General features: G+C 48.1%; 1 protein-coding gene across 1 annotated transcript in view; it reads right to left on the minus strand.

Annotated features, from left to right (window-relative positions):
- Positions 1 to 12,424, minus strand: part of XYLT1 (xylosyltransferase 1) — a 355,532-nt gene that overhangs the window by 248,618 nt on the left and 94,490 nt on the right. The window contains exon 2 of the mRNA XM_055409561.2: positions 2,480 to 2,518. Coding sequence (XP_055265536.2) covers positions 2,480 to 2,518 — 39 coding nt within the window. The remainder of the gene's footprint in view (positions 1 to 2,479; positions 2,519 to 12,424) is intronic.

Genomic DNA, 12,424 nt, shown 5'->3' on the forward strand with positions numbered 1-12,424 from the left:
TCTCTCTGGGGAAAGACTGATAGAGAAGGGCCAGCATCTCATAATTTATGGGGTAGACCGGGGAGAGACACATTTCCCAAAGCGCAATGCACATAAACCTGAGAGGATGCTGTGATGAGTTTAAAGGGCACCCAAAGGAGCTTTTTAATTTTATTAATTCAATATTAAAAGTTTCACAAAAAAATAAAAAACATAACTGGCTCATCAAACTTGTAATTTCACCAATATTGTTCCCTGAGATAGCATTTCTCAACTTCGGCCCTACCGACATTTCAGGCAAGATAATTTTTCCTGTGGGGGTGTCCTGTGCCTTGTAGGATATTTAGCAGCCTCTCTGGTCGCTATCCACTAGATGCTAGTAGGGAACCCCCTCCAAGGTGAGATAACCAAAAATATCTTCAGACATTGCCAAACATCCTCTGAAGGTCAAAGACACTCCTGATTGGGAATCATCAGTTTAGGGTAAATGGCAACCCACTCCAGTACTCTTGCCTGGAGAATCCCACGGACAGAGGAGCCTGGTAGGCTACAGTCCACGGGGTCACAAAGAGTTGGACACGACTGAGCAACTTCACTTTCACTTCTGAAAGTAAAACAAGTTAATATCAGGGAAAATGTATTGTAGGTGATTTAGGATAAACAAAATATACAATTCACATGTGGCAAACGTGACTGAGGTGACAGTCACATCACCTCCTGACTGGCAGGAGTTTGGGAAAAGGCAGAGGAGAGGCTGGCCAAACAGGAGCTAAAATTGGGTGTTTATCCCCTTAAAATCCCACCACTGCTCCTTCATGCTGGCTGTTTTCTGGCCATCCCTGAAGTCAACTGGGCTTCCCTGGCAGTTCAGATAGTGAAGAATCTGCCTGCAATGAGGGAGACCCGGGTTCGATCTCTGGGTTGGGAAGATCCCCTGGACAAAGGAATGATAACCCACTCCAGTATTCTTGCCTGGAGAATTCCATGGACAGAGGAGCCTGGTGGGCTACAGCCCATGGGGCCGTAGAGTCGGACACAACTGAGCAGTTAATACTTCTGAAGCCAACTAAGTAAATGGAGGTGAGGAGAGTACAAAAGAGCCCAAAGGAACCCTGAGAATCCACTTTCCTCAAAACTTCTGGCCTTCCACGAAGGAAGGAGGAGTAGGGTGGGCTTGCCTCTCACTCCCCTGGGGAAGACAGGGCAGAGATGCTTGTGATGAGGGTAAAGAGTGGGAGGTAGGTGGTCCCTGGAGCTGCAGGAGTCACTGAAGAGCCTTGAGAAGTTCAGCTACATTCGTTCCCCTGTCTCACACTCTGTTAGCTGTGGGGTGCTGGCTGGGATGCACCCTGTCTTCTCTCTTTAGTATCTGACCAATCCAGAGAGCTAAGGAAATGATCAATCCAAAGATACACCTCCTTAGGTTCACAGACTTAGGAAACGCACTTGCGGTTGCCAGTGGGAAGGGATGGTTAGGGAGTTTGGGATGGACATATCACACTGCTGTATTTAAAATGGATAAACAACAGGGACCTCCTGTAGAGCACGGGGAGCTCTGCTCAGCGTTATGTGGCAGCCTGGATGGGAGGGGAGTTTGGGGGAGAATGGACACATGGATCTGTACGGCTAAGCCCCTTCACTGTTCACCTGAAACTATCACATTTTTGGATAATCAGCTATACCCCAATACAAGATAAGAAGTTTAAAAGAAAAACAAGAACCAAAGATACACCTCCTGTAAGTCCCATCAGAAAGGGAAGCATTGCACTGGTTTCAAAAGCTAACACTCACAAGCATTTAGCGTGTACTGATTCATGGGGTCGCGGAGAGTCGGACACAACTGAGCGACTGAACTGAACTGAACTGAACTGATGACTTCACAGACACCCTGCCCTGCCACCCTTATCACAGCCCTGCAGGGCTATTCCTGTGGTAACTACATTCCAGACGGGGAGACGGGGGCTGAGTGGGTCAGGGTCCCTCAGGGCCAGAAGACACAGCTCCAGCGCTCCACCTGAGTCTGCTGGACTCACAGCTGCCCAGGAAAGCAGAAGAAGTAAGGGCCCTCCTTACAAGGTCCACTGGTCACCCGCCCCACACAGGAACACCACTGTGATTCAGATGCCTCAGAATGGCCCGATGCACAAGCAGACACAAGGATGCAACTAACTGCCCAAGGCAGAGAGTTTTCCAAACCCGAGGCATGAAGGAGCAGCCACCCCTCACTGCATGACTCCTCCCTGCCTCTGATCTCTGTGTTCACCTCCTCGTGACCACTGGGTGGAGGAAAACTCAGAAAAACAAGTCTGATTCTTCCCATGGTGCTTTCAGAACCTGGGTTCACACACAACGTCTCAACAGGGCAGCGAGACAGCCGTTATGTGTCTGTCCTGTTTTTCTGAGTCCTGGAGCCAAGAGGATGTTGATAAACGCTCCCTGGAGAGGTGGTTCCGGAGCATCAGGGCAGAGAAGGTGACAGAGACCATGGGGAGGTACTCACCTGGGTCTCCAGAGTGATCACTGGGCTTGGTTGTGGGTCCTGTGGGAAAAAAAAGGAGAAAATGCATGTGAGTGGTGGGGAAATGTAACCTACTACCTCAGCCTCACTTGAAAACAAAGCTGTACCTCTGCAGTGCTCAAGCAACCGCACAGGGAGGGTGGCCCCATTCTGTCCCCATCCCATGTGACATTCTCGACCTCCTCCCACACCCACATGAGGAAGTAAAATAAAATCTTTCACTAGGAGGTTGCAGGGACACCCGCAGGAGATCACGCAAGAAGATGAAGTGCAAGGGTAAAGAAAGAACAAACAAAGCCCCCTCGCAGAGCATCTCAAAGTGTGTTCAAATCATCGATGGGAAGGGGAAGATGGGTCCACAAGAGGATTAGAAATAAACCTGAAAGAATATAAAGTCCCCATGAGGGGCAAGGCCACCACTCTGTGTCTGATCTGGGAAAGAATGAGGGAAGGCATGAGACAGAGGGAAAAGAACGAGCTTAATTCCCGGTCTGTGTGGCACATTCCAATGGGCTGCGGAAGATTCCTTTCAGGAGAGAGAAGGCCAGAGAAAGTCCCATTCATTCACTTGCGACAAAAGCCAATTGACTGGAAATGCTCGGTGGTAAATTCTCTCGGGTCATTAAATGTGAACTCCAGGGTGGGGGCAGGGTGGGTACAGAGGAGGAAGGGACGCCTGGAGAGGAGGTAGCGGTTTTCAGCAAGTGGATTCCAAAGAAAACAGGAAGCTCAGCACATAAAGGCTATTTCTGTCTGGACTATGTTGGCTCCGCACTTAATCATCTTGGATTCATGATTCTGGGAAAGTAACCTCGAGCTGCCTCTGTCTGAGAATGGGCACGATTTTAGAGCCCCGAAGGGCAAACTCAATTGGAAGCTTTGCTTTATCCAAGCAGATTTTCCAACACAGGCTTCCAGAAAGCATGCAAATGCGCCCCAGCCCCCTGGTCTCTGCTGTGAATAAGAAGGAAATGCAGAAATCATGCCTTATTTGTCTTTCTGTGACAGGCTTATTTTACTTAGCACAACGGCCTCAGGGTTCACCCGTGTTGTTACAAATGGCAGGATTTCCTTCTTGTTTGAAGGCTGAATAATATTCCACTGTGTATATATATGGGGCTTCCCAGGTGACTCAGTGGTAAAAAATCTGCCTGCCATTGCAGGAGCCGCAGGAGATTTAGGTTTGATCCATCCCTGGGTAGGAAGAGCCCCTGGAGGGGGAAATGGCAACCCACTCCAGTATTCTTGCCTGGAAAATCCCATGGACAGAGGAGACTGGCAGGCTACAGTCCATGGGGTCACAAAGAGTCAGACACGACTGAGTGACTGAGCACGCAGGCAGCACATATATATACACAGCATATTTTCTTTATTCACCTGTCAATGGACATACCGGTTGTTTTCATGTTTTGGCTATTAAGAATTTGGCTTCCAGGATCATGGGAGTACAGTTGTCATAATTCCACTTTTATGAGGCAACTAAAATAAACTCTCAGAGAAGCAGAGTAGAAGGGTGGTTGGCAGGGGCTGGAAGGAGAGGGAAAGGGGGAGATGCTATGTATCAGGTACAAAGTTTCAGTCCCACTAGCCAGATAAGCTCCAGAGATCTGCTGTATGCCACAGAGCCTAGAGTTAACAACATGGCACTGTACGCTGAAAGTTTGGGTCAGAGGACAGACCTCATGATAAGTGTTCTTTTCATAATTTAAAAAAAAGAAAAGAAAGTGTAGAGAGACTGAAACATCTAAAGCCCACACCATCCTAAGTAACAGTCACTCACTTTCCCGATCACTGCTCCTCGGTGGCATCTTTATAACGATGCCTAGTTCTGATGAGCGTCAGACACCTGACCCCAGGAACGCTGTGCTTTCTGGTCTGTTCTGACCTTTCCTTCAAGACAAGGGGCTCTTCTCTCCCAACTCCAGTTCTAATTCCCAGCGTCTCTTCAATGGTGCCGCTCAGAGGTTAGTGCCAAGACGACATCTCCCTCTCATTTTCACACTCCACCCTGGCCCTGAACATCCCTCGTGACCATGAAGATATTGAGGGGCGTTTTTCCCCCTCGCCCCACACTGCAGCCTTGGCCCACAAAGAAACTCAGAGAAAGACTTCCCTGATGGTCCAGCGGTTAAGAATCCACCTTGCAATGCAGGGGGACGAGGGTTCGATCCCTGCTGGGGGAAGGAACCAAGATCAACACTAGAGAGTCCATGTGCGAAAGAGCCTGCATGATGCAAGGAAGATCCCACGTGCCCCAACTAAGACCCAACACAGCCACACAAATAAATATTAAAACAACAACAACAACAGCCTTGAAGAAGTCTTGTAAGAAATACTTCAGCCTTCTGTCTTCAAACTCTTACCAGCTCCTTCTCAAGGGGAAAGAAGTAGCCACTACAATGGGGAAGAACCTTGGCTGAACCATTCTTTGTTCAAGTGAGGCTCATTATTTTAGCATCCTTCATGGGTGCCCCCAGCCAGCTCCTGTATCACTTGTCTGCAGAGAGAGCGAACCTTGTGCTCCCAGTCTCCCAGGGTCAGGACCAGTACACTGCACAGGGCCCATTCTAGTCTGGGAGGCAAGACCATGGTCCTGGTCCACGTTGGGCAGCATGGGTCAGATCCACGCTATGTTTAGTGACAGACAGCACGCAAGTCTGTGCTTCAGCTCAAGTCAGTCTCTGTGTGTCTGTCTGTCCCTCTCTTTATTCTGATCCCAGCAACCAGATTTTGACTGGAAGATAAGAAGCGGCTTCTCAGACATTAGCTTCATTTTTTAAAGCCAGGTCCTTGCAAAGCATTGGATGGGGTGTTGGGTGAATGCCCAGATTAATTAAGCTGTACTTCACAGCGCATTTGGCTGTTGTTTGGGGCTTATGCTTCACTGCTCAGAATCCCACGGGGGAGGCGGGGGAGAGGGGAGAATGCCATTCTGAACCCCATGAACTACTTCACTGGAAAAGACCTTCCCGGGAAGCCACAGGAAACCTCTGACATCCGTGTTGACAAAACCCAGAGCCTGATCCATGGGTAGAGTGCTGCACCAACAATTTGGTGTTCCTTGATCAGAGATCCTCTGGGTGCAGGGTTAGAGGATTAATAGTCATTAAAAAGCTTCTGGAAAAACAAAAGCAAAAATGCTATCTATTTAGCATGTTAATTACTTAGCCAAGAAGACAAACAAAGTAACTCACAAACAGCCATGTCATGAACACTTAAGATTCACTGGCCAACAAACTCACACTCCCCTCCCTCCATGCACATTTGAGATATAAGACTCTCCCTACAGAGGCTCAGGCCAGAGGATTCAAGGTATGACGGTACCTCAGTGAGGTCTCACTTTCAGTAACATCCTCCTTAATTGGAAAGGCTAACGATGTGGAACCGGGTCAATGATGCTGTCTGCCTAATCCATCGCGTCTGTCTAAACTGGGACTCTTTGCTTTACAGTAAAGTAAATTCCTGTCTGTCAGAGCAAAGGCTGCCAGAGACCAGCGGGGAATTCGCAACGTGCTCAGATGCTACAATGCAGAGCTTTTAGAATCTTAAAGTGGGGACCGAGAAGCAAAGCGAGGAGAGCCCTTTCGTATCGTCTACTGCAGTGACTCAAGTGGGGAAGCCAAGTGGGGAACTGGGTAGATGGAATTAGTGGCCCTCATTTCACCACTCCCTCGAGCCACACCCTCTGGTCACGTGCATTTCTTTGCAGAGCAAGCTTCCTCCTCCCTGAACTCGGGCTTGCCCATTAGCAGTTAAGACATCGTGGAAGCTTGAAATGTATGTGCATGATTGAGCATGACCTCTTGTGCTTTTGCTGTCAGCGCAGGAGGATATACCCCAGGTAGCCTGATGGTCCAAGGGGGATGAGAGGCACTCGAGGCAGACCCGATCCAGTCTACAGCATGAAGCTAAGTCCAGCCTCGATTAGCCAACCCCGAGCCAACCTTCACTCACAGACAGAATACGTGCCTGTTGTCTCAAGCCACTGAGTTTCAGGTTGACTTGTTACACAGCGCCGTTGTGGTGAATATACTCTCCAAGGTAGACCTTGATAGAACTAAAATGTATTATACAAACAGTCCAGCCTTGGAAACGAAAAGATACATACTCCCCCTAAGTCTGCAAATACATCCCAGGAATCTGCAATAATTACAGCGAATAGCTATCATTTACTGAGACCCTACTATGTACCGGGCTCCATTCGAGATGTCCATGACACCAAGCAAAGAAACACTCACCATCAGTATCTGGTACTACCTCTGAGTCAGCCTTCAGCCCTCTTCACTAAATATTCCAGTACTTCTGAATTTGTTTAGGTGACATTACAACAATATTGGGGCCTCCCTGGTGGCTCAGATGGTAAAGAATCCACTTGCAATGCAGGAGACCCAGGTTTGATCCCTGGGTCAGGAAGATCCCCTGGAGAAGGGAGTGGCTACTCACTCCAGGGTTCTTACCTGGAGAATTCCATGGACAGAGGAGCCTGGCGGGCTACAGTCCAAGAGGTCACAAAGAGTCACACATGACTAAGCGACCAACACTTTCAGCTGTACAACAACATTAGAGGGGATCATTACTCAGAACCTCCTTGCTCTGAGATAAAGACATTTCTCATTCCTTTGGTTTATTCCAAACTTTATTCCATGGGAGTATTATTTGACCAAGATTCAGAATAGTCATGAATACTAGTAGTAACTTACTAAGTTACTTGTTAAGTAATGGCTAATGATTTGTTAACATCATACCATGTTTCAGGCAGTGGCTTAACCTCTATACACACATCATTCCATTTACCCCTTGTAACAACTTTATGGTAGGCACTACTAATATTCCCATTGTAGAGATGGGGACACTGGTGACCGCACAGACTGAATAACTTGTCCAAGTTTTCACAGATATTGCTGAAGCCTGGATTCGATCCCAGGTCCCTGTATTCAAGAAACCTGTGCTGTTTTAGAGTAGCTCTATCAGACAATACGGGGCTTCCCTGGTGGCTCAGAGGTTAAAGCGTCTGCCTCCAATGCGGGAGACCCGGGTTCGATCCCTGGGTCGGGAAGATCCCCTGGAGAAGGAAACAGTAACCCACTCCGGTATTCTTGCCTGGAGAATCCCATGGACGGAGAAGCCTGGTAGGCTACAGTCCACGGGGTCGCAAAGAGTCGGACACGACTGAGCGACGTAATGAAAGGGAATGGAACGGATCAGACAATACAGTCCCACCTTAGTCAAAGTAATCCTGCAACCTAGATAATGTCTATCAAAAGGAAGATACAGGAAGTAAAAGGTTGCTGCTACTGCTAAGTCACTTCAGTCGTGTCCAACTCTGTGTGACCCCATAGATGGCAGCCCACCAGGCTCCCCCGTCCCTGGAATTCTCCAGACAAGAACACTGGAGTGGGTTGCCATTTCCTTCTCCGATGTGTGAAAGTGAAAAGTGAAAGTGAAGTCACTCAGTTGTGTCTGACCCTTAGCGACCCCACGGACTGCAGCCTACCAGGCTCCTCCATCCATGGGATTTTCTAGGCAAGAGTACTGGAGTAGGTTGCCATTGTCTTCAGTTCAGTTCAGTCGCTCAGTCGTGTCCGACTCTTTGCGACCCCATGAATCACAGCATGCCAGGCCTCCCTGTCCATCACCAACTCCCGGAGTTCACTCAAACTCATGTCCATCGAGTCGGTGATGACATCCAGCCATCTCATTCTCTGTCGTCCCCGTCTCCTCCCACCGTCAATCCCTCCTAGCATCAGACTCTTTTCCAGTGAGTCAACTCGTTGCATGAGGTGGCCAAAGTATTGGAATTTCAGCTTTAGCATCAGTCCTTCCAATGAACACCCAGGATTGATCTCCTCTCGAATGGACTGGTTGGATCTCCTTGCAGTCCAAGGGACTCTCAAGAGTCTTCTCCAGCACCACAGTTCAAAAGCATCAATTCTTCAGCGCTCAGTTTTCTTCACAGTCCAACTCTCACATCCATACATGACCACGGGAAAAACCATAGCCTTGACTAGACGGACCTTGGTTGGCAAAGTAATGTCTCTGCTTTTCAATATGTCATCCAGGTTGGTCATAAATTTCCTTCCAAGGAGTAAGCGTCTTTTAATTTCATGGCTGCAATTAAGTACCACCTTAACTACTGGCATCCTTTTTGAGCATCTGTGTTTTTTAAATAGTGGACACAGTTGATAGAAATTAGCACACGTGTCAAGACTGAAAACAAAATGCAGTCACTGTGCCACAGCAGGACCCACGCAGATTTAGCCAAACTCGTTCACACACGTTTACTATGCTCCAACTCAGCAGCTAGCACTCTGCCTGGCGGGTACCATGAGAGAGACAGAACTGAGTTTAAAGGGACCCTGTGCGCCCTTCTATCCCAAAGCTAACTGTTTAAATGAGGTGGGAGCCTGATAACAGGTCCTGGAGAAATGAAACTTGTTTGCCCCTCAAGAGTCTTGCTTGTAAGACCAGGGAAACCAGCTCAAATACTTCTGAGCCCATCAGGGCCACAGGCCTAATTTTAACAAGCAGGCCTGGCGTGCTGTGATTCATGGGGTCGCAAAGAGTCGGACATAACTGAGCTACTGAACTGAACTAAAAGCTTTCATAAAAAATGCAGAGAGAAGAGGAGGAATTTGTTCATTTTCATTCCAGGCTTGCATCAAACGTTTCTGGCTTTCCTGGTCATGCTGAGCCCCAGGTAAGCCTCAATGGTTGGAAGGGGCATTCTCCTCCCTGTCTTTGATAAGACATCATATGTATGTCTTATGAGATATCATAAGATAGTGCTTGTTCTTGGGCATTAAGCAAAGACTTTGGGGTACAGGTTACAAACCTGTGATTCAGGTTTCCTGAGTCAGTTCCCCCCTGAGGCCCATCAAGTCAGCAGATAGACAACGGGCCCCTAGTAAGACTCAGCACAGACGCACCCAGGACGACGCTGCAGAAGGCTGGATGGCACTCTCCCAGGGAGTCCTCTGATTCACCATAGGAGGGAGCTTCCACCATCCAGAGACTGGATCTGATCTCATCACTGTCCAACATCAGGCACATTGGGAAATGCAACAAGCTCTTCATGGGATCAAAAACTCAGCACCGATGCCTGCTGGAGAAACGCGCTCCCTGGCGAGACCACCCAGTGGAAGCTGAGTGTGAATGCCAGGTCAGAGACCTAAATGGATGTGGTCACTTGTACTACAGGCCCAGCACAGGGCAAAGGAGGATCATTTGTGGGAAAAGAATACAGGTTTGGGGTCAGCCCTGGGTTCAGATCATGCACAAGCCAAGTTTTAGTCCTGCTCAGGCTACCATGACAAAGTACCACAGGCTGAGTAGATTACACAAGAGAAACTTATTTTCTCATAATTCTGGGAGCTAGTAAGTCCCAAGGTCAAGGTACCAGCAGGGTTCTTTTCTTCGGAGGCCTCTGCTTACCTTGCAGATGGCTGCCTTCTCACTGTGTACCTATATTGTCTTTTTACTCCACACAGGAGCCTCTGGGTGTCTCTGTGTGCCCAAAGTTCCTCTTCTTATAAAGATACCTGTCAGACTGGACTGTTGTTTTTGTTTAAGTCACTCAGTCATGTCCAACTCTTTTTGTGACCCCGTGAACTGTAGCCTGCCAGGTTTCCGTGTCCATGAGATTTTCCAGGCAAAAATACTGGAGTGGGTTGCCATTTTCTTCTCCAGGGGATCTTCCTGACCCAGGGACTGAACACACATCTCCTGCATTGGCAGGCAGATTCTCTACCCCTGAGCCATCTGGGAAGCCCTCAGACTGGATTCAGTTCAGTTCAGTTCAGTTGCTCAGTGGTGTCCGACTCTTTGTGACCCCATGAATCACAGCACACCAGACCTCCCTGTCCATCACCAACTCCCGGCGTTCACTCAACCTCATGTCCATCGAGTCGGTGATGCCATCCAGCCATCTCATCCTCTGTCATCCCTTCTCCTCCTGCCCCAAATCCCTCCTAATATCAGAGTCTTTTCCAATGAGTCAACTCTTCGCATGAGGTGACCAAAGTATTGGAGTTTCAGCTTTAGCATCAGTCCTTCCAATGAACACCCAGACTGGATTCAGTTCAGTTCAGTTCAGTCACTCAGTCGTGTCCGACTCTCCGCGACCCCATGAATCACAGCACGCCAGACCTCCCTGTCCATCACCAACTCCCGGAGTTCACTCAAACTCATGTCCACAGAGCCGGTGATGCCATCCAGCCATCTCATTCTCTGTCATCCCCTTCTCCTCCCGCCCCCAACCCTTCCCAGCATCAGAGTTTTTTCCAGTGAGTCAACTCGTCATATGAGGTGGCCAAAGTATTGCAGTTTCAGCTTCAGCATCAGTCCTTCCAATGAACACCCAGGATTGATCTCCTTGAGAATGGACTGGTTGGATCTCCTTGCAGTCCAAGGGACTCTCAAGAGTCTTCTCCAACACCACAGTTCAAAAGCAGCAATTCTTCGGCGATCAGCCTTCTTCACAGTCCAACTCTCACATCCATACATGACCACGGGAAAAACCATTGCCTTGACTAGACGGACCTTTGTTGGCAAAGGAATGTCTCTGCTTTTTAATATACTATCAAGGTTGGTCATAACTTTCCTTCCAAGGAGTAAGCGTCTTTTAATTTCATGGCTGCAATCAGCATCTGCAGTGATTTTGGAGCCCAAAGAAATAAAGTCTGACACTGTTTCCACTGTTTTTCCATCTATTTCTCATGAAGTGATGGGACCAGATGCCATGATCTTTGTTTTCTGAATGTTGAGCTTCAAGCCAACCTTTTCACTCTCCTCTTTCACTTTCATCAAGAGGCTTTTGAGTTCCTCTTCACTTTCTGCCATAAGGGTAGTGTCATCTGCATATATGAGGTTATTGATATTTCTCCCGGCAATCTTGATTCCAGCTTGTGCTTCTTCCAGCCCAGCGTTCCTCATGATGTACTCTGCATAGAAGTTAAATAAGCAGGGTGACAATATACAACCTTGACGTACTCCTTTTCCTATTTGGAACCAGTGTGTTGTTCCATGTCCAGTTCTAACTGTTGCTTCCTGACCTGCATACAGGGTTCTCAAGAGGCACCCAACCCTACTCGATCATAATTCTTCTGGACTGAGAACTATTCTTCTGGACTGGGTGCATGCATGTTTAGTCGCTCAATCTTATCTGAATCTTGTGACCCCATGGAGGACTGTAGCCTGCCAATCCTTGGAGTTTTTCAGGCAAGAATACTGAAGTGGGTTGCCATTTCTTCCTCCAGAGGACCTTCCCAATCCAGGGATCGAACCCACGTCTCCCATATCTCCTGCATTGCAGGCGGATTCTTTCCCACTGAGCCACAGGAGAAGCCTCTTGTACCTAAGTGGACAGCAGTGAAATGGGGAAAGTTACCTACTTCATTTTGAAAGCTTACTTGTGTCAAGCACGTGAACTACTTGTAACCCTGCCAAGGGAAGTCTCAAACTGCCCATTTTACAGATCTGATAATTGATGCCTCGGCAGGACAATTTGCTCAAGAACATAGATTTGATAAGGGATGGGGCCAGGTCTGGTGCTCAGGTTTGTACACTGCCAGAAACTGGCCCCTTAACCAATATCCTGGTGTTTCCAGTAGTGTGAATTTATTGAATCAGGCTCTCTGGGCAAGGATCCAAAGCATCTGCATTTTTATTAGACACTCTTGGGCAAGTTGTAGGCAGAGTGAAGCCTGGGAACCCTTGTATTATATCCCGAATAGTACAAGACTAAAGGCATCCAAGGTGAGAAGGACAGCCAGTGAAAAACCAAAAATCTCTATTAGGACTCCAACCTCTGACACTCAGCTAACCACCAAGTGTCTGACGCATGCCTGGGACTCTGGTGCACATGCTTTGTGCCTTCAAGAAATTTGACGATGGGTGTGTCCTGGCCTCTCCTAGATACTCTAAAAGAAT

Source organism: Moschus berezovskii, chromosome 27 (genome assembly GCF_049115385.1).
Source record: "Moschus berezovskii isolate FMDL1 chromosome 27, NW_MosBer_1.0, whole genome shotgun sequence".
NCBI lineage: Eukaryota > Metazoa > Chordata > Mammalia > Artiodactyla > Moschidae > Moschus > Moschus berezovskii.